Source organism: Schistocerca piceifrons, chromosome 1, assembly GCF_021461385.2.
Source record: "Schistocerca piceifrons isolate TAMUIC-IGC-003096 chromosome 1, iqSchPice1.1, whole genome shotgun sequence".
Taxonomy (NCBI): Eukaryota; Metazoa; Arthropoda; class Insecta; order Orthoptera; family Acrididae; genus Schistocerca; species Schistocerca piceifrons.
Window position 1 is genome coordinate 617,420,596 of NC_060138.1, and position 18,208 is coordinate 617,438,803.

Here is an 18,208-nt window from a genome sequence, read left to right on the forward strand (position 1 = left end):
TCTTGGGTGCGAACTGTTTTTAATTTCAGGGACAATATGTCTCAGTGAAATAATATGGATAGGTGTAATTGGTTCTGTGCATACCGATTGTAGTCTAGAACTTGTTTGATGTGTATACTGGTAGTGTTTCTCTAGGTGAACGAGTGTGTAGAGTAGCTATCGTGTCTATTCTGGAGCACCAAGGAAACAGTTCCGTTAGGTGTGAACACCAGAGAGCAGTTCCTTGATGACTGCTGCGGCATTACGTACCACCAGAATGTGGTACAGAAAATTTAAAGCTTGAAAGTAATACCTCAGTCTCATTACAACCGTCATATTCGTCAAGAGAGAATAGCAACTATGCTGATATTTAAAACAATTCTAGTATATCATTTATTTTTCAGTTCCAGCTGCACATTTTTGAATACCTTAGTTCCGATCTCTTTGTATCATCCTCGGATCTAATAATCGCGTCAGCATCCCGTCTTGTCTACATCAGAATATAATATGAGAAATATTTTAAATTAGTAATAGCATTAAAGTCAAGGTAGAGCTAGATTTCAAAGTACATATGTAAATTTTTTTCCCACAGGAAATAGCTATACGAAATTTAGTCCTTTTCTTTCTTGACAAATTCAGCACATCTTACGTTATCCATTGAGCTATAAATCAAAATATGACAAACAAATTTTTACGATTCTCTTACACTGACTCATAGTTTGGGAAATGGACGACACCACGTCCACTACGCTTACCGGCAAAGTTCCTCCGCCTCCAGGTTTCAACTGGCTACCTAACGTACAAGAGCCACTGCGTCATTCCGATGTAGATGACCTTGGGCACGAGCAGCGAGTCCTGCCGTTAGTAGTGAACGTCTGAAAAACAGCCGAGTTCGACCGTTGACCCCGCACCTTCACGGCTCCAGAGGTGTTTCAGCCACAGCAACAGAGCGTCTTGTTGGATTAACTGCATATTTCTTCACGCCATAATGTTTGCTAAGCCTGCACAGGCATATCAGCTACGTGTACATGGTTATTTACATGCCTTTATAAAGTTACGCACACGAAGAAGCGCCTTACCTTCACTGACGCTACTAATGTTGTCGTCGGGAAGGCTCAGTTCATGCAGTGTGGGCATTATAAGGAGAGGTTTCTCCAGTTGGCCAATCGTCATATCCGCCAGCTTCAGCACTCTCATGTGCAGATCAGGGGAGAGATGTTGTGTTAGAAAACTGACTGGGATGGCGGTCAGTAAATCTGAAGAGCCCAACGACAGATGCGTCAACTCAGCTCCCAATTCGCCCACAAAGCGCCGCAACAGGAACGGCCAGAAGTCGTCGTTGGTGAACGTCCAGTTGTAGGCTGCATGGATGATATCCGTCAAGAATATGACCTTCTCAATACAGTCTTCTTTTAGTTGTTGCCTGCAACACCAGTAAGCGCAGCTAACTTTCCACAAACAATCATTTTAATGGCTGACGGGGGGTGAGAAGTCTTTTCTACGAGGAATCTGAAAAGACAGAAATGTTATCAATAAAATGACTACTTGTCCAACGTCGTTTCCTATTTGTGAATTTACCAGTGAACAAGTCATCCATTACAATTTTCTACTACTTCCAGCCGGAAGCCCAAGATATTGGCTTTATGCAGACATAACTGGATGGGTCGGTTGGTGCTAACATAGCCAACGGAAGCAAAGTTTTAGAGCAGCATGCTCTCCACTACAAAGATCAATTCTAGAAACGATTTCTTAAGCTGTGACTAACCCGTTTCTACACAAAATCTTATTTTCAGCAAATGTACTGCAGCAAGGTATCCATAAGAACTCCCGTGACGTTTAGATAGTGGGAGGGGTATTTGCAGAACCGAATGTGTGAGAATGGGTACAGTTCTACCGAGATATTGCAATGTCAAAGAGCATTGTTCTGTAAAACCAAGGTTCTAGTTTCCAATTCTGGTCAGGAGGACACTGTTAATCGACCTTGAAGTTGCGTGTATGTTCCATATTTTGTGTTATTTATCTACTTAATGAACCAATACTAGATAACTTCAGGCCTACAATAACAAACGTCTCGTTTCTTTCTCTTATCTTAGGAAGCGGCTGTAGTTTTCCAATGACTTCCTCTAACAGGTAACTGATAGGCGTTGTTGTTGTGGTCCTTAGATGCAAGACTGCAGTAATGCTTTTCTCTGCGCTAGTCTATACTGTGCAAGTCTCTTTACCTCTGAATAATTCCTGCAGCCTTCATTCGTTTGAACCAGCTTACTGAGAACAACCCTTGGTCTCCCCCAACAACTTTTGCCTCTTGTACTTCTCTCCACTCCTAAATTTACGATCTCGGGATCGCTTTTTTTTAAATCAGGTTGTGCCAATAGAGTCAGTATCTTTTCAGCTGCACGATATATTCATGTAATTTAAGCATTCTTGGGTGGTCCATTTCAAAAGCTTCTATTCTCTTATTGCCGTAACTGTTTGCCGTCCAAGTTTCACATCCTTAGAGCACACCTTGAAAAAAAAATACATCTTACAATGTGTGATAGATGAAACATTGAATACCAATCTAATTTTACATCCTTTATACAAAATGTTTAAATAAAAGTGTCATTTTTCCCCCACCAGGTCGGATTAAAGCAAGACATCGAAGCAGTTCAGAGGTGTGATGCTCGATTTGTTCCTGGTAGTTTCGATCAGCATTATGGAAAGTCTTAGTGAATACAAATAGGAGTCCCCTGAGGAAACGCGACGTCCTTTTCGCAATGCACTCTTGAAGAAATTTACAGAACTGTCACTTGCGGCCAGCTGAAGAACGATTCTACTGCCACAACATACCTTTCGCGTAAGGACCATGAAGATAAACTAAGAGAAATTAGGTCTTGTACAGTGGCATAGAGAGAGACGTTTTGTCCCTAGCTCTATTTGGGAGTGGAACAGGAGAGGATATGACTGCTAGTGGCACGTGGTATTCTCCGCTATGTACCATGCAGTACCTTGCGGAGAATGTATATAGATGTAGGTAAACAAATACCTGCTGAAATATGGGCCGCTTTACTTTTGAGGACTATACAGTTGCATTTAACATTCCAGGCACACTGAGTCATATGCGAGAGTTTCTTTTTTTTTTTTTCTCCTATCGGTCGCGAAATCGAAATAACACTGCAACTCAAACATATTTTATTTGCAACATTTAGCTACACCTTCCAGCTACTTTTCTACGTAGTCACTGTTCCGATTTAGACATCTGGTACCAATCTCCAATACCATTGTTATTGAAGGCAGCCGCCTGTGATTTCTGCCAATTCTCTACACCGGACCCCAGCTTGTTATCTGTGTCAAAATGCTATGACGATGCACCAGTGGTTCTTGTGAACGAAGAGGTGAAAAGCACAGGGAGCCAAGTCTGGGCTTTATGGATGGTATCAAACTTTCCAATCCGAAACGCTGCATCTGCAGTATGCACCCGAGAACTGTCAAGAACAGGGAAACACGTGACAGTTATGTTATGTGGGCTGTATGAAATCAGGCAAAATTTCTCAGCTGGGTATCTTCACGTGCTCACTGTGCACTCAGAATTGAGAAGTGCAACATAGTGTGATAGACGGGCATACTAGAGATCTTGGACAACATACCTGTATAAAGCTTCACTAGACTTTCACTGTGGCTATAATTTCGCGAGCGATCAGAGGCTGTAAGAAAAGAAAGCCGTCTTGTAACATAGCATTTCGTTATGTCAGTGCTTTACTTCGCACTCAAGTCGTAGATAAAGTAATGAGTTTGATTCTGGTATGCTAAGCCAAGTATAACATAATTACTGATTGATTGGGGCTCTAGCAGTTGTAACAATGTTTATTTATTACCATATTACACCGGCATGTCTCGACAAGTAAAATGAGACAACTGTTATTAGTCTGAAACTTCCTGGCCGATTAAAACTGTGTGCCGGACCGAGACTCGAATTGTGGATCTTTGCCTTTCGCGGGCAAGTGGTCTACCATCATTATTAATCTATTAAATGTCAATATTTGGACGTAACGAAATTTATATTTATGTCTTTCTAAATTTCGTGACCGCGTTTAGTACTGGTATATGACTGTGTCTGGTGGAATCTTACTTCAAGGACATTTATTTCTCTAAGATTGGAAATTGCCGTAAGAAAGTCATTGTACTCGCAAATCAGTAAGTCATATATATCGTCTTATCCGTCTGCTGAAACGTTCAAGACACATACAGGATTTTCCAGGTCTTTGATACCTGGAGATGTAGTGTAAGTAGGATGTGTTATGTCAGTCCTTTGATGCATTACGTTTGTGGGTAACGGATTTTTTTTTTTTAGATAACGGAGATCTACTCTCGTTTGTTTCTTATCACAAATTGCTGTTTCCATGGAATTTTCTTTCGGCACCAACTGTCATCTTGCAATTTACTTATTTCTTACCCAGCCTGTATTCTCTGTTTGAATTAAACTGTTTCGCGCATTCAATATCGCTCCTTTCGCCTCTCCTCTGCCACTGGCTCCATTCTCCCTGTACCTTCTGCCTATTTGCGCGTCACGAGCGCTTGACTACCCAGTCTGCCGCCCGACCCTGAGTGTCTGTGCACCGAAGAAAAGCAAAGATGGTGATTTATCTAAGAAGAGGAACTACTTTATTTTCTGCGGATCGTACCACAGTAGCTCACCGCAACTTTTCATAGGTGATAGGCGACGGATTGGTGGAGTAGATCCGGTATCATGGCGCCCCCGTCGCCGGATCTGAATCCGTTGGATACCTGGTTTTGGAGACATTTGAAGGCATTGGTATATGCCTAAGCCATTGGCAATGTGCAGAACCTACAGCAGTGCTTGACAGATGAATATGACGCAATTCTTATGTAGTCAGGTGTGTTTAAGAAAGTGCGCGATTCACAGCGAAAAAAGCCGAAAGATGTGTAAGGATGCATGGTGACTGCATGCATCGCTGCGTATGGTGTCTATTTCTTCACAACAGGCTGACAGCAATGAGACGACAGGGTGGTACATATCTGAACAGGTACTGACTTCCGGACAATCTATGGGAACTTTTCGTATACTTTTGACCTGTACCACCTCCTGTAGGAATATCTGACACTAGTTAAAAAAAAAAAAAAGAGAGATAGAGAGAGAGATTTTGCTTTGCGATGTTGTATGTTTACATTTATTAAATTTAACATCGTGATCATTAGGTCAGATGTGGCCCCAAATTGTAATTTTAACGATGAACCCTTACATGTTGCATGATTTCACCTGAGCACTGCCGGCAACTGAGGTTATTTTTGCTCCGCTTTCGCTCTGCGTAAACAGAACAGTGGCAAATCTATTAACTCTTCCTTCAATCTTTTCTACCTATTCCGTTAATTGAGCTGAGTAGAGGTCCCAGACTAACGAACAGTACTCGAAAGTTCATCGAGACAACGTTACGAAAGCAATCCCCTTTTTGAAATAATTACAGTCATAGTGTTGTTCCAAAAAGCAAAGTGCTACCGCAGTACAAATGTTTCACGGAATTTTGGTAGGATAGTCACACACGCATTCACTATTGGCTTCCTCATATTCTTCTTTTTGTGTCAGCTTACATAACAATTCTCCACGAATATCGGAGCTTCGCATGTGTATTCTTCTTTTTCTGTCAGCTTACATCATTATTAGCCACAATTTTACACCTAGTTAATAATTCCGAACAATGTTGTAAATTGCAAGGAGTTTTCGTTCACTTTAGCTGCCACAGACCCGTGGTCATTTTGTAATATCGTTAAACATTGTATGCCCATTCCGGTCTTCAAATTTTTATTCTCCAGAATTTTCCGTCGGCAATCCATCCATTTTCTGCTGTATCCCGACAAAATTTGACACTCAGCGGCACTTTGTAACTCTCATATTGCACTTTTCTCGCCGTCTTCTATCCAGATTGCTGCTCCACTATATGTACAGGTTCGACTGGTTCTCGGCGGCTTTTGAGACCTACAGGGCATATGTTTTCGGTATGAAACGTATCTTCATTTGACATAATTACGTTCCAATATAGTCTCGTAGATTACTTTTCTGCAGGTAACGCCGTATCAACGACGATTTCTCCGACCCCCCCCCCCCCCCCCCAGCTTCCCACCCACCGCTCTGTTCCTCGAGTTCAGGGAGGAGTTAATAGCCCCAAGCGAAAGGCTGAGAAGACTGGTTTCCCTGACGTTTCTGTGCGAAGGTCTCGACCTTTTTGCCACATAATATATACCTTCCGAGGTCGTGCTCAGTCGTGACGCAAAACGTTTCGCTGTTGGCGTATCCCTCACCAGTGTACCACCGTACTTCTTCGAACTCATCTGCCTTCCATGAAAATTATATCCGTTTCCTTTCAATTCACAATCTAAATTCGACCTTTACTCGGAAGTGCATTTCCTGGTCTCTTTCCTGTCGTAGCAATTATGTAACACTAGAGAATTCTCTCTGTTTTTTGTTCTTATGTTGTTTCGTTTTTAACAGTACAAATGAAGTTCTTTTGTTCTCAATCCACACAATAGTCAGCTCGCCATACGTTGTTACTTTAGCTCGTATGTCGTCTGGTTGAAGTAGTGAAACTGTGAACTTCCTCGTGCATATTTTCTGTCTTCAGTACGACCGACCAACGTTTGTGCAGAGGATCAGGTGCGCTTCCACATCTTAACAGCCCTTCAAAACGACATTTTTCTCCTGTGATATTAAAGACTTCTTCATTGGTCATCCTGCACATCCATAAGATCCTTTGGACTCTTGTTCATCACCCTACCTCAGACTATGTAGCCGTTTTTGGTGTAACTCCCCTACCGTCGATTTCACTGTACCATAGACTGCAAAATTTTAAACCAAAAATTTACGTAGTGTTTCCTGGTGTTTAAAATAATTGGTTAAAGTGTTGAATCCTGCTTCATCTTCTGTACTTCTACGTTTAATCTCCTGGTAGAATCTGCCTTCCTCAGTTATTCAGCTACGTAAGTACTTAAAAAAAGTTGCTTTTTTCAGATACTCTGCAACCAAATTTATTTTTGCTACTATTGACTCCAAGATTCCAGTTTTCTTCCTACCTCAGTCTTGACGGAGGCTGTTAAAATCAGCTGTGAATAAACTTCAATTAATAAAGTAAACAGCCATCAGCTGATTGGTTGTTTCCTTTATTAATCGATTCATCTCAGTTATTACATGTTACATGTTTGCAAAAAGAAGTAACTCATTACTTCCTTAACCTCTTGAGAAATATGATCAGATTTTGGATGATAGTGCTAGAATGTCTTGAGATCCAAACTTTTTATGTCCCCCCCCCCCCCCCCCCCCGCCGTGTACAACGTGTACAACAATTCCATCAACACAGGTGTATTTACGTTTGGAGTTTTCATCAATAGAGTATTTGTTAAAGGAAAAAGTGTGTACTCTCACAGTCCTGTAAAACTGCTGTTTTCCTGTCTCGGCAACACAACTCCATAAGCTCTTATACCAGTCTACATTGTCCAAAAATTTTTAGATCAATAAATTCTGCAAATAATTATTTCTCAATGCTAAGCATTTTTTCACATGGTATTAATAAGCTAATTATAGATTTTCTAGTCACTCTGTATTTACTACATCCCCAGTAATATTATTATGCAGTAGAGTTTTGATTAATCTTCGTCAGAACGCCCGAATCGGCAAAGTTAGTGTACGATAGTTTCCGTACCAGTCCGATGAGGCCATTTTGGGTGTCGTATGAGGACAGATTTTTTTTTTTTTTAAATCTTATAACTCTTTTGTCATGGATATCACGTGTGAGTTCATAAGGAGCAGCTTATTGTTTCATCACTTAATGGTTGGAGCATTTCTCCCGTTAGTGCATGTCAACTGGTTTTTTGTGAGTTTGGCTTTTTAATTACTTTATCAGTTTCTTCACTAAGCATTTTCGGTCCAAGTTCATGATGTGATGCAGATCTTGCGCCATGCATTAAGCCATCCTTTATTCCAAGCCTTGCATATAATGTCTGATGGTATCTGTTCCGCCTAGTGAGGCTGCCCATTGTTAAGGGATAGGAGTTACATTCTGGGAGACGGCTGTTTGTATCCCTGTCTGTCTATCCTCATTTGGTCTGCTTGAATCACTTCACGCAAATGGCGGTGGTGGTTCCATTGAAACTGAGACGGCGGATTACCTTCACCAGTCTTCCGCAATCCGAACTCCAGCTGCCTCACTAATGAGTTTGTTGTCCACAGGACAATAAATTCTGATCTTCCTTTTACTATTCTTTCTATTGTTGTGCCTTTCGTTCTTAGAACGGTGTATTGTGCAGTTGATAGACTCTCTGTGCCTTTCTCCTCATCACATTTCACACTTTAAACCTACTTTCTTCTAATATTCTGCTGTATCTTAAGATAAAGTCTCTTCATATATTTGTCACAAATTCAAGTTTCTCTTATGTTTTCAAATCAACAAATCATGTTAATATTTGCACAATGGATCAGCGGAGCTGTTAATTTTCGATTTGCACCATTATTTTATTCTTAACACATGTATGGTATCTTCACTAGGATCTTATGTTGCCTTGTGGAAATTTAGTTCATTCTCTCAAGAGATTTTGGTAAGTATAGTCACTGTATCCTGAAAACTCTTCTGCTGAACCATGTTTGCATAAAAACAATATATGATTGTGGATCCACTTTGAAGCAAAAGACTTTTGTTTTATTTTCTTCCCCAGACTAGTTTCAGCGACAATATCACCATCGACAGTAGGGTTTTATTTCTTCTAGAACATGTAACATTGCCATCGTTGCAGGCATTACAAAACGTTATTAAAGGTGAAATGTTTGGTTCCGGATACTATACTGTCTGAATTGTCTCATAGAACATACTTTTAACTTGCAGCATGGTTTCTACATTTGTTGCCATGTTTTAGGCACATCCTGAGTGTTTTGGTACCGTTTCTTCGGCATACAGCATGTCATCTGCGACTGTATGAGAGGTTGTTATTAACCGATATAAATATGTGAACTTACATGAGTCCGAGTTATACTGTTGGGAACTGCGGTAGTTTTTTGGATGCAGTTTTGGTGGGCACTGGGCTGTCACATAATATGTCATCTACCCACGTTCATTGGTCGACTTGTAGCCGCTTTAAAATCATAGAAAAACATAACTTTTACACCTTGGCCATAATTCAAAATTCTACGCCATCTTGTTATTCGCGTGTGTTGCGAGGTGTAAGGCCTATCGCGAGGTTTTGAAAATTGTAGCGGGAGTTCTGACGACCTCTGTTCCGTATATATGCCTCATTGTGTGATGGAGATGTGATTTGGTGTGTGTGTGTGTGTGTGTGTGTGTGTGCGTGTGTGTGTGTGTGTGTGTGTGTGTGTGTGTGTGCGCGTGTGCGTGTACGCGCATGTGTCCTGTGTTGAATCTCTTAAAATCGTAAGTATTTTGTTCTTCTAAAGTGTCGTGTTTCCTGTTACTACGTTTTTGCCATCCAATACAGCCTTGCGTAAGTAAAAAAATTTTCTATTCTTTGTTTTCGGTGTAAATTATTGCTGTGTTTCGGAATGAGTAGATGGATTTCGATATCAGTAGGCTGGTAGCTTTTATTTATTGTCCTTCGAAAGTGGTATTTTGTGCTGTCTCTCTTCAGAGCTCTCATGTGCTCTCTTTCTTGTGCTCTGTGTACCTAGTTTGGAAGTTTCTGGTTGTTTGTATGACGTTTTGTGATTAACAGGATCTGCATGTAAGTTGGTAAAGTTCTACATTGCTGAATTCGCCTGAGGTTCTAGTGTCTGATTTTAGCCTTTGTTGAAATATGTTGTTTATTTTGAATGATAGTGGAATCCCCCGCTTCTTCAGCATGTTTCCAATTGTATGTGCTATTTTATTATTGTATGGTAGTGTTTACCATTTGTTTCTTTTTCTGATTTGATATGATGTGCTGTGTTGTTTCTGTATTCTGCCTCTGTATTTTCAGCCACATTTGTTGTGTTCTTGAGTGGACGGTCACTGTCATTATTTTCCATATCTGCCTTGTTGCTGAATTTGGTTATTGTATCAGTTTTGTATTAATTTCTACAGCACTTGATCTGATTATTTAATTCGTGTGTGTGTGTGTAGTTTTCAGGATTAAGAGGTGTTCGGTTTATCCTCACAGCACGTGTCTGAAACTGGTATACATATGATCTGTTAGGTGGTTGGATGAGCTATGGATAACATTGCTTGTGGCTGTAGGTTTTCTGTAGATGGAAAACTAACAGGAGAACTGGGAGATATTCATCTTAGAAGTAGAAAATGGTAGTCATGAACGACAGTAATTGGCATAAAAAATGATGAAGTACTTGAATAAAGAGACAAAAATAATATGAACATTGAAATTATAAGTAACTTAGAATAGTTAGACTACTATAAGAAGCTTTGAACAAATCAGTATGGAGCAAATAGAAACTTTGGAGAACAAGTTGTAACACCTGAAGAGAACAAGAATGTAAGTGCATAGAATAGCAATTACTAGAGTTGCGCTCCACGAAAACTGTGTTCGGTAGTTTTGGAACAGTACATAAATGACACAGTAAATGGTACATTTACTGGAGTATTAGTAGCATTGGTAGAAAAGAAACATTAACGAATGTGTCAGAAAGAAACTGGGAGCCAACGACTTCTCTTTGTTTTCCGTTTGTGTATTTTACAAGTAATTAGAACCGCACGTTGTTTAGTGTTGGTCCAGTGAGTATCTTATGTCCTTACAAAATAAAAATTGCGTTTAATAAGTAATAAAGGTAACTGCATGCATAACGTCTGCGCTTTTATAAATCCAAAGCAATTACAGTTGAGGCAAGTTGAGCTCACATAAACAAACACAAGAAAATCTCTATAATTATCGTTGACATTTATTACTCAAAAGAACGTTCTATATCATTATGAAAAGCAAGGGTTTCCTAGTATTATTGACAAGTGCGAAAGCCGTTTAGCAGAGATACATGTTTTAATTGCACTTGGCCAAGTACTCATGTGATGTTTGATATGTTTTTGTTTTGCGTTTTTTTAATTTTACTTTTTCCGAGGAAATTGCGTTTCCTACTTCAATATGATAAATCTGTATTTCTTTATTTTTATTACATCACTCTGTTTCACGTTACAAATCAACTATTTTTTAATAAAACATCATCAAAGATTTACAATTTCAGTTTTACTATCAATACTGTTGATTTTTAAGTGACAGACCAGTGGATAACTATGTAGAAAACAGTTCCTCAGGTTACGCCGCCATTTATGTCCCTTCACTCAGTTTGTAGATGGTTCACTCCTTCCGGTTCCTAGTGGATTATAGTAAGATACTGAACGCATACGCAAGTAAAGCCATCAAAATGAAGTAACGCTCAATAGATGTGTAACACACCTAACACACAGGTAACGGATTAAGATCTTAGCTGACCAAACATGCTGAGAAAACTAATTTAGTGTACGCTTACATATAATAGTCTACAGTAGCTTATGGTAGTCTCACAACACTAGAAATGACAGAATTAGAGGATGCGTTAAGAAAAATGAAAAACCTGGACGTAACAACACAAATACCCAATTGATTGAGATGGCATTTGCTTTTATTAAATCTTGGTTCATTCCCTTCATCATCATATGCTGGACAATGAAAGAAATTCTAAACATCTGGAAATTAATCATAGTAAAACTTACATTTAAGAAGAGAGATAGAAAATAATAAGAATTATATGGGAATTCCTTTACACAAAACTATAAATAGAATATTTTCGTAGATAAAAACATAAAGAGCCGCAGTAATATTATAAAAAATCTTCTTGAAGGAGAAAATTGGTTTCAGAAAGAGTAATTCTTGCTCAGATGACACGTTTGTCATGAGATGAGTAACGGGAAATTTGTAATATTTAACAGTTTGAAAGTTCTTAACAATGCAGATAGAAAAATACTGCGAGGAATATTAGTCAGGAGAGAGATACCACACCACTACGAATAATACAACACTCTAAAGCTGCTATTTATGCAAAAGAGAATGTTGCAGGAACAACAAATTCAGGATTATGACAAGGATGCAGTTTGTGTCCCATACATTGTAGTATCTATGTTGATGAAATTTTGAGACAATGACTAAAAGAAATGGAGTTTTATTTCTATAATCTTAAATAATTAACTCATCTAATTATAATAATCTTTGCTGATAACCAGTTTTTAATAGCTGACAGTCAGGACACTTATCAAAAAGACAATTATAAATTAAATGTCATTGTGAAAGCTATAACTTAACAATTGTGGCCCTAAAAACAAAATTTTTAGAGGTCAAGAGCCCGTCCCGAGCAAAAGATGTCAAGAAGGAAGAGAGAGCGAATGAATTTAGCGTCTTTGGAAATACCATCTCCTTCACAAATTAAAGGGACACACTGGAAAAAATTGGAAAACATTGTTATATTAATAAGATCACATTCAAATTCTCAATAAAAAGGTGGAGAAGGAAACTCTGATGAAGTTCTATAAAACAATGGCAATATCGTCTGTACTTTTTGATAGTGAGACTTGGTCAATAATAGCTGAAAACGCGTGAGTACAGCTAAGTACAGTACAAGGAATATAACAATCAGACAAGAACTAGGACTAAAAGCGTAAACAAACAGATCAAATTATGTATAAATAAAAGCAATGACTTTTGTGTTTTCGTCACAACAGTTAATGAAAACAGAATACCAAAGTAATAATGAATTATTGACCAACAAAGAAAACATCAATAGGTAGACCAAGAAAGAAAAAGAAAAATCTAATAGAATCTAACCACAGAAACAGAGGCACTAAGTAAGACTACATAACAGGCAAATGCCTAACACTGGTAAAAAATGGAAGAAAAGTGTTACCCATTTCATGGAACGAAATTAAACAGCATCTAATGTGGTGCAAGAGGCAACAGCGAATCCAGAGACTTTTACCACTGAAGACAAATGCATATTTAAGTTTCCCGTTAATACAAAAGTGGTATGTGAAAGATCAGTCTACTCAATATAACTGAAGGGGTGTAAAGTTTTGTTGACTTTTCGTTTTTATGTAAGGTAAACTTCTGTTACCGTGTACCATCGTAAGATTTCTCGATGAAGTATATCCTCGGTGAGCCAACGTATAAAAGCAGGCGGACGAATTAATTCTCCGCAAGACAATGTGGATGACGCGGTTGCACGCAGAGTGTCGTAAAAATCGTACGCTACAACAAAATATCACAACTAAAGCATAGTTTCCCAAAGAAATAGAATTAAAAAATACCGCATAATATTTCTACAGAAGTGATTGTGATAACAAACTATCTGAAACTGTACCTGAATAAACCACGGCAGTGCGAATGAACGTAGATCTTAGCAACGGGAAACTGCTTTGTGAAGTTGATGTGTCCATAACTATCGTCCGAGAATAAGGAGATGAAGCTGAGGAAACCAGCTGCCAGTACCCCAATCGTGTGGCCATCTGGTATGTCCTTGGACCTGCAAGAAAGTAGGAATAGCTTCTGAAAAGGAATGAAGCTTGCTAAATTACATATACAGTTACAGACTAACTGCAGTTAGTAAACTACGTCATATTTCCATGTGGGGACAGAATTTGAATATATTTGTCAACCTAAAGAATTAGACTAATGGGCAACGAAACATAAACGATTTCTCAGGTTCTACGCATTTTCCAGTGACAGAGAGATAAATGATCCCATTTGATCGACAACATATGTATCATCTTCGTATGTCCCAAAATTGCATCGTGATCTGCCTATTAGCACACGATATCTGTGCTGTAATATGGCAGTAAGTGCCTGCTATACACACATACTGTTAAAAATACGAGGCCCGAATCATCTGCAATACTGAGGAGTTCCTCCTAAACCCCTTACATTACAGTCAAAATGGAATTATCACAGAGTCACAAAAGCGGTAGCTCGTTAAAACAAAGTAACTACTAATACGTCGTTTACCATAGCTTTAAGTCATTTGGCGCTGAGCTACTTCGTCCTGTAATCATGTAGATGTAAGTTATGGCACATGCCGTTCAATACATACTAATCTTGCATAAATGACGACATTTTTATAAACTGTATATCTAAATATCCAAAAATTTTCTTAATTATGTAATAATTGTACAAAAAATGCGAATTACTAAAATGAAAAATACATGTGAACTAGCATGAAACAAAATGCGTTAGGATGAATAGTTATATTGATACATAAATTAGTAGACTAGTTTTAATTTAATTTAATTTCAATTCAACTTAATGTAATTTATGGCAACGAATATTTGACCTGTCATCTGGAAACTGTAAACAGGTTATATGTATTCAATAATCATGTTGACACAAATTGATTTATATTTGTGTATAGCAGTAAATTATGTTAACAGAAACCATTTATAATATCAAAGTAAAAAAGTAAAATTGAAAATCAGAATGACTTAAAAAAACATAAAATAAATTAACTCAAGGTCCAAGTGAATAATTTCTAGCTTATGTTGCTACATATTTAACTGACAGTTTCGGAATAACTCGAGGTTTATCTACTAACTACAACAATACTCAATCTAAACGTGTTGGTGCCATACTATTCTACATAGCCCCCACTGGTATGTGTGTGCCTCAGCGATCCTCGTGTCTAAGAATACCCATGGAAGTGATGTTAGCACTCCTTCTTTCTTTCTCTCTTTCCTTCGTTTTCTTTTTTTAAATGTTCATACACTCCTGGAAATTGAAATAAGAGCACCATGAATTCATTGTCCCAGGAAGGGGAAACTTTATTGACACATTCCTGGGGTCGGATACATCACATGATCACACTGACAGAACCACAGGCACATAGACACAGGCAACAGAGCATGCACAATGTCGGCACTAGTACAGTGTATATCCACCTTTCGCAGCAATGCAGGCTGCTATTCTCCCATGGAGACGATCGTACAGATGCTGGATGTAGTCCTGTGGAACGGCTTGCCATGCCATTTCCACCTGGCGCCTCAGTTGGACCAGCGTTCGTGCTGGACGTGCAGACCGCCTGAGACGACGCTTCATCCAGTCCCAAACATGCTCAATGGGGGACAGATCCGGAGATCTTGCTGGCCAGGGTAGTTGACTTACACCTTCTAGAGCACGTTGGGTGGCACGGGATACATGCGGACGTGCATTGTCCTGTTGGAACAGCAAGTTCCCTTGCCGGTCTAGGAATGGTAGAACGATGAGTTCGATGACGGTTTGGATGTACCGTGCACTATTCAGTGTCCCCTCGACGATCACCAGTGGTGTACGGCCAGTGTAGAAGATCGCTCCCCACACCATGATGCCGGATGTTGGTCCTGTGTGCCTCGGTCGTATGCAGTCCTGATTGTGGCGCTCACCTGCACGGCACCAAACACGCATACGACCGTCATTGGCACCAAGGCAGAAGCGACTCTCATCGCTGAAGACGACACGTCTCCATTCGTCCCTCCATTCACGCCTGTCGCGACACCACTGGAGGCGGGCTGCACGATGTTGGGGCGTGAGCGGAAGACGGCCTAACGGTGTGCGGGACCGTAGCCCAGCTTCATGGAGACGGTTGCGAATGGTCCTCGCCGATACCCCAGGAGCAACAGTGTCCCTAATTTGCTGGGAAGTGGCGGTGCGGTCCCCTACGGCACTGCGTAGGATCCTACGGTCTTAGCGTGCATCCGTGCGTCGCTGCGGTCCGGTCCCAGGTCGACGGGCACGTGCACCTTCCGCCGACCACTGGCGACAACATCAATGTACTGTGGAGACCTCACGCCCCACGTGTTGAGCAATTCGGCGGTACGTCCACCCGGCCTCCCGCATGCCCACTATACGCCCTCGCTCAAAGTCCGTCAACTGCACATACGGTTCACGTCCACGCTGTCGCGGCATGCTACCAGTGTTAAAGACTGCGATGGAGCTCCGTATGCCACGGCAAACTGGCTGACACTGACGGCGGCGGTGCACAAATGCTGCGCAGCTAGCGCCATTCGACGGCCAACACCGCGGTTCCTGGTGTGTCCGCTGTGCCGTGCGTGTGATCATTGCTTGTACAGCCCTCTCGCAGTGTCCGGAGCAAGTATGGTGGGTCTGACACACCGGTGTCAATGTGTTCTTTTTTCCATTTCCAGGAGTGTATATACATATAAGACTTATATTTTTTTAAGTTTCTGTTAATTGCATTTATGCGTGCCTATCATTACCTATAATGGAAGAAACACTTTTAGTGAATTGTTGACGTTATTTTGATATTCAGAGCTTCTACTTTATCTTATAGACCGAAAGTTACGCAGTTGCCTTTTAGATATTCTATGTCCAATCGTAATAACTGAAGTTCATAAGTTTTGGTCAGTTTCAGTTGTTTACATATCGCAGTTACACTGTCTGCCGTCGCTCTCTATCTGGAAAACGTGGGCATCTGAGAACGACATGAACGGCGGGGCCTTCTTCTTCACATTCACAGATTGGTGTGTTACTACGTCCCACCCGCTGCAAATGTTTGAGATGTGGACCGTGACCTGCTAGTAGTTTGCACCATAGCTCGAGTAGGGATGATGTCACACAGTCTGAGCCTGTAGCTGGTGCTTGGAAATATTTTGTAAGCCCGGTCTGCAATGCTTCTAGTATCCCAGTCAGACTGCCATTCATGTAACTTCCAATCTCATACTTGTCTTTTATCAATAATATTATTTCCTGTGATACCACACACACGATCATATTGTCAACGCCCCAATCAATACAGCGCTGCCCTGTAACGCACCAAAATATCAATCGGACATACCCCGATAATCACTCGTAATCCCTGGACCGATGCAGTGCGGAAGGCACAGATGTTCCTCAGAAATACACTCCGCAGAATTCGTTGCAGTATTGTTTTGTAGCTGCCTAGTCGAAGGCAGAGGTTCAGGGCACTCTCGTGTCCTTGGGCTGTGAAACTGCCCCTAAATCAGCAATGATCAACGGCATGAGGATACAGAAATCAATGGAAACCACTGCATTCAAGATAAATAACGTATATCCACAGGACATGTGGCCTGTAATTGAAAAGTGTCCTGATGATCTCTCCATTGGCAAAAGATTCCGGAATAGATCCTCATTCAGATCTTTGGGAGAGGATTGCCAAGGGGAATGTAACCATCAGAAAAATATCGAATGACTAACGACAGGATAAAGTTCTACGAGTCGGGGAGTGGAATATCAGAAGCTTGAACGTGGTAAGGAAGCTATAAAATCTCAAAAGAAAAATGCAAAAACTCAATCTGGATATAATAGGGGTCAGTGAATTGGAATGGAAAGAAGACAAGGATTTCTGGTCATATGAGTACAGGTTAATATCAGTAGCAGCACAAAACAGAATAACAGGAGTAGGATTCCTTATGAATAGGAAGGTAGGGAAGAGAGTGCCTTACTGTCAACAGTTCAGTGAATGTGTTGTTATTACCAGGATCGACAGCAAACCAACACCGACAACGGTAGTTCAGGTATGCATGCCGACGTCTCAAGTTGAAGATGAAGAAATGGAGAATATATATGAGCATATTCAAAAGGTAATACAGCAAGCAAAGGGAGATGAAAATCTAATATTTATGGAGGACTGTAATATAGTTGTAGAAGGAGTAGAAGAAGCGGTTACAGGAGAATACTGGCTTGGGACAAGTAATGAAAGACGAGAAAGACGAACTGTGATATGTAATAAATTTCAGCTAGTAATAGCTAATAATCTGTTCATGAATTACAAGAGGAGGACGTATATTTGGAAAAGGCTGGGTGATGTGGAAATATTTCAGTTAGGTTACATCATGGTCAGAAAGAAGTTCCAACATTAGATAATAGATTGTAAGGCGTATCCAGCAACAGATACAGACTCAGATCACAATGTAGTAGTGATAAACAACTGGCTGAAGTTTAAAAGAGTAGTCAGGAAGAATCTGTACGCAGTAGGATAGGGAAATACCAAGGATTGACGAGATACGTTTGAAGTTCTCTAAGGCTATAAATACAATAAAAATGAACAGTTTAGTAGGCAGTACAGTTAAAGAGGAGTGCACATCCCTAAAAAGGGCAATTACAAGAACTGGAAACAAAAACATACCTACAAAGAAGGTAACTGCGACGAACCACGAGCAACAGCAGAATTACTTCAGTTGATCGATGAAAGAAGAAAGCACAAAAATGTTCAGGGAAACTCAGGAATACATAATTTCAAGTCACTGATGAATGAAATAAATAGGAAGTGCAGGGAAGCTAG

General features: G+C 40.2%; 1 protein-coding gene across 1 annotated transcript in view; it reads right to left on the bottom strand.

Annotated features, from left to right (window-relative positions):
• Positions 1 to 18,208, bottom strand: part of LOC124804158 (toll-like receptor 2) — a 105,942-nt gene that overhangs the window by 73,302 nt on the left and 14,432 nt on the right. The window contains exons 3-4 of the mRNA XM_047264731.1: positions 13,283 to 13,444; positions 1,059 to 1,402 (exon numbers count right to left, since the gene is read on the bottom strand). Of these exons, the coding sequence (XP_047120687.1) occupies positions 1,059 to 1,402; positions 13,283 to 13,444 (506 nt within the window). The remainder of the gene's footprint in view (positions 1 to 1,058; positions 1,403 to 13,282; positions 13,445 to 18,208) is intronic.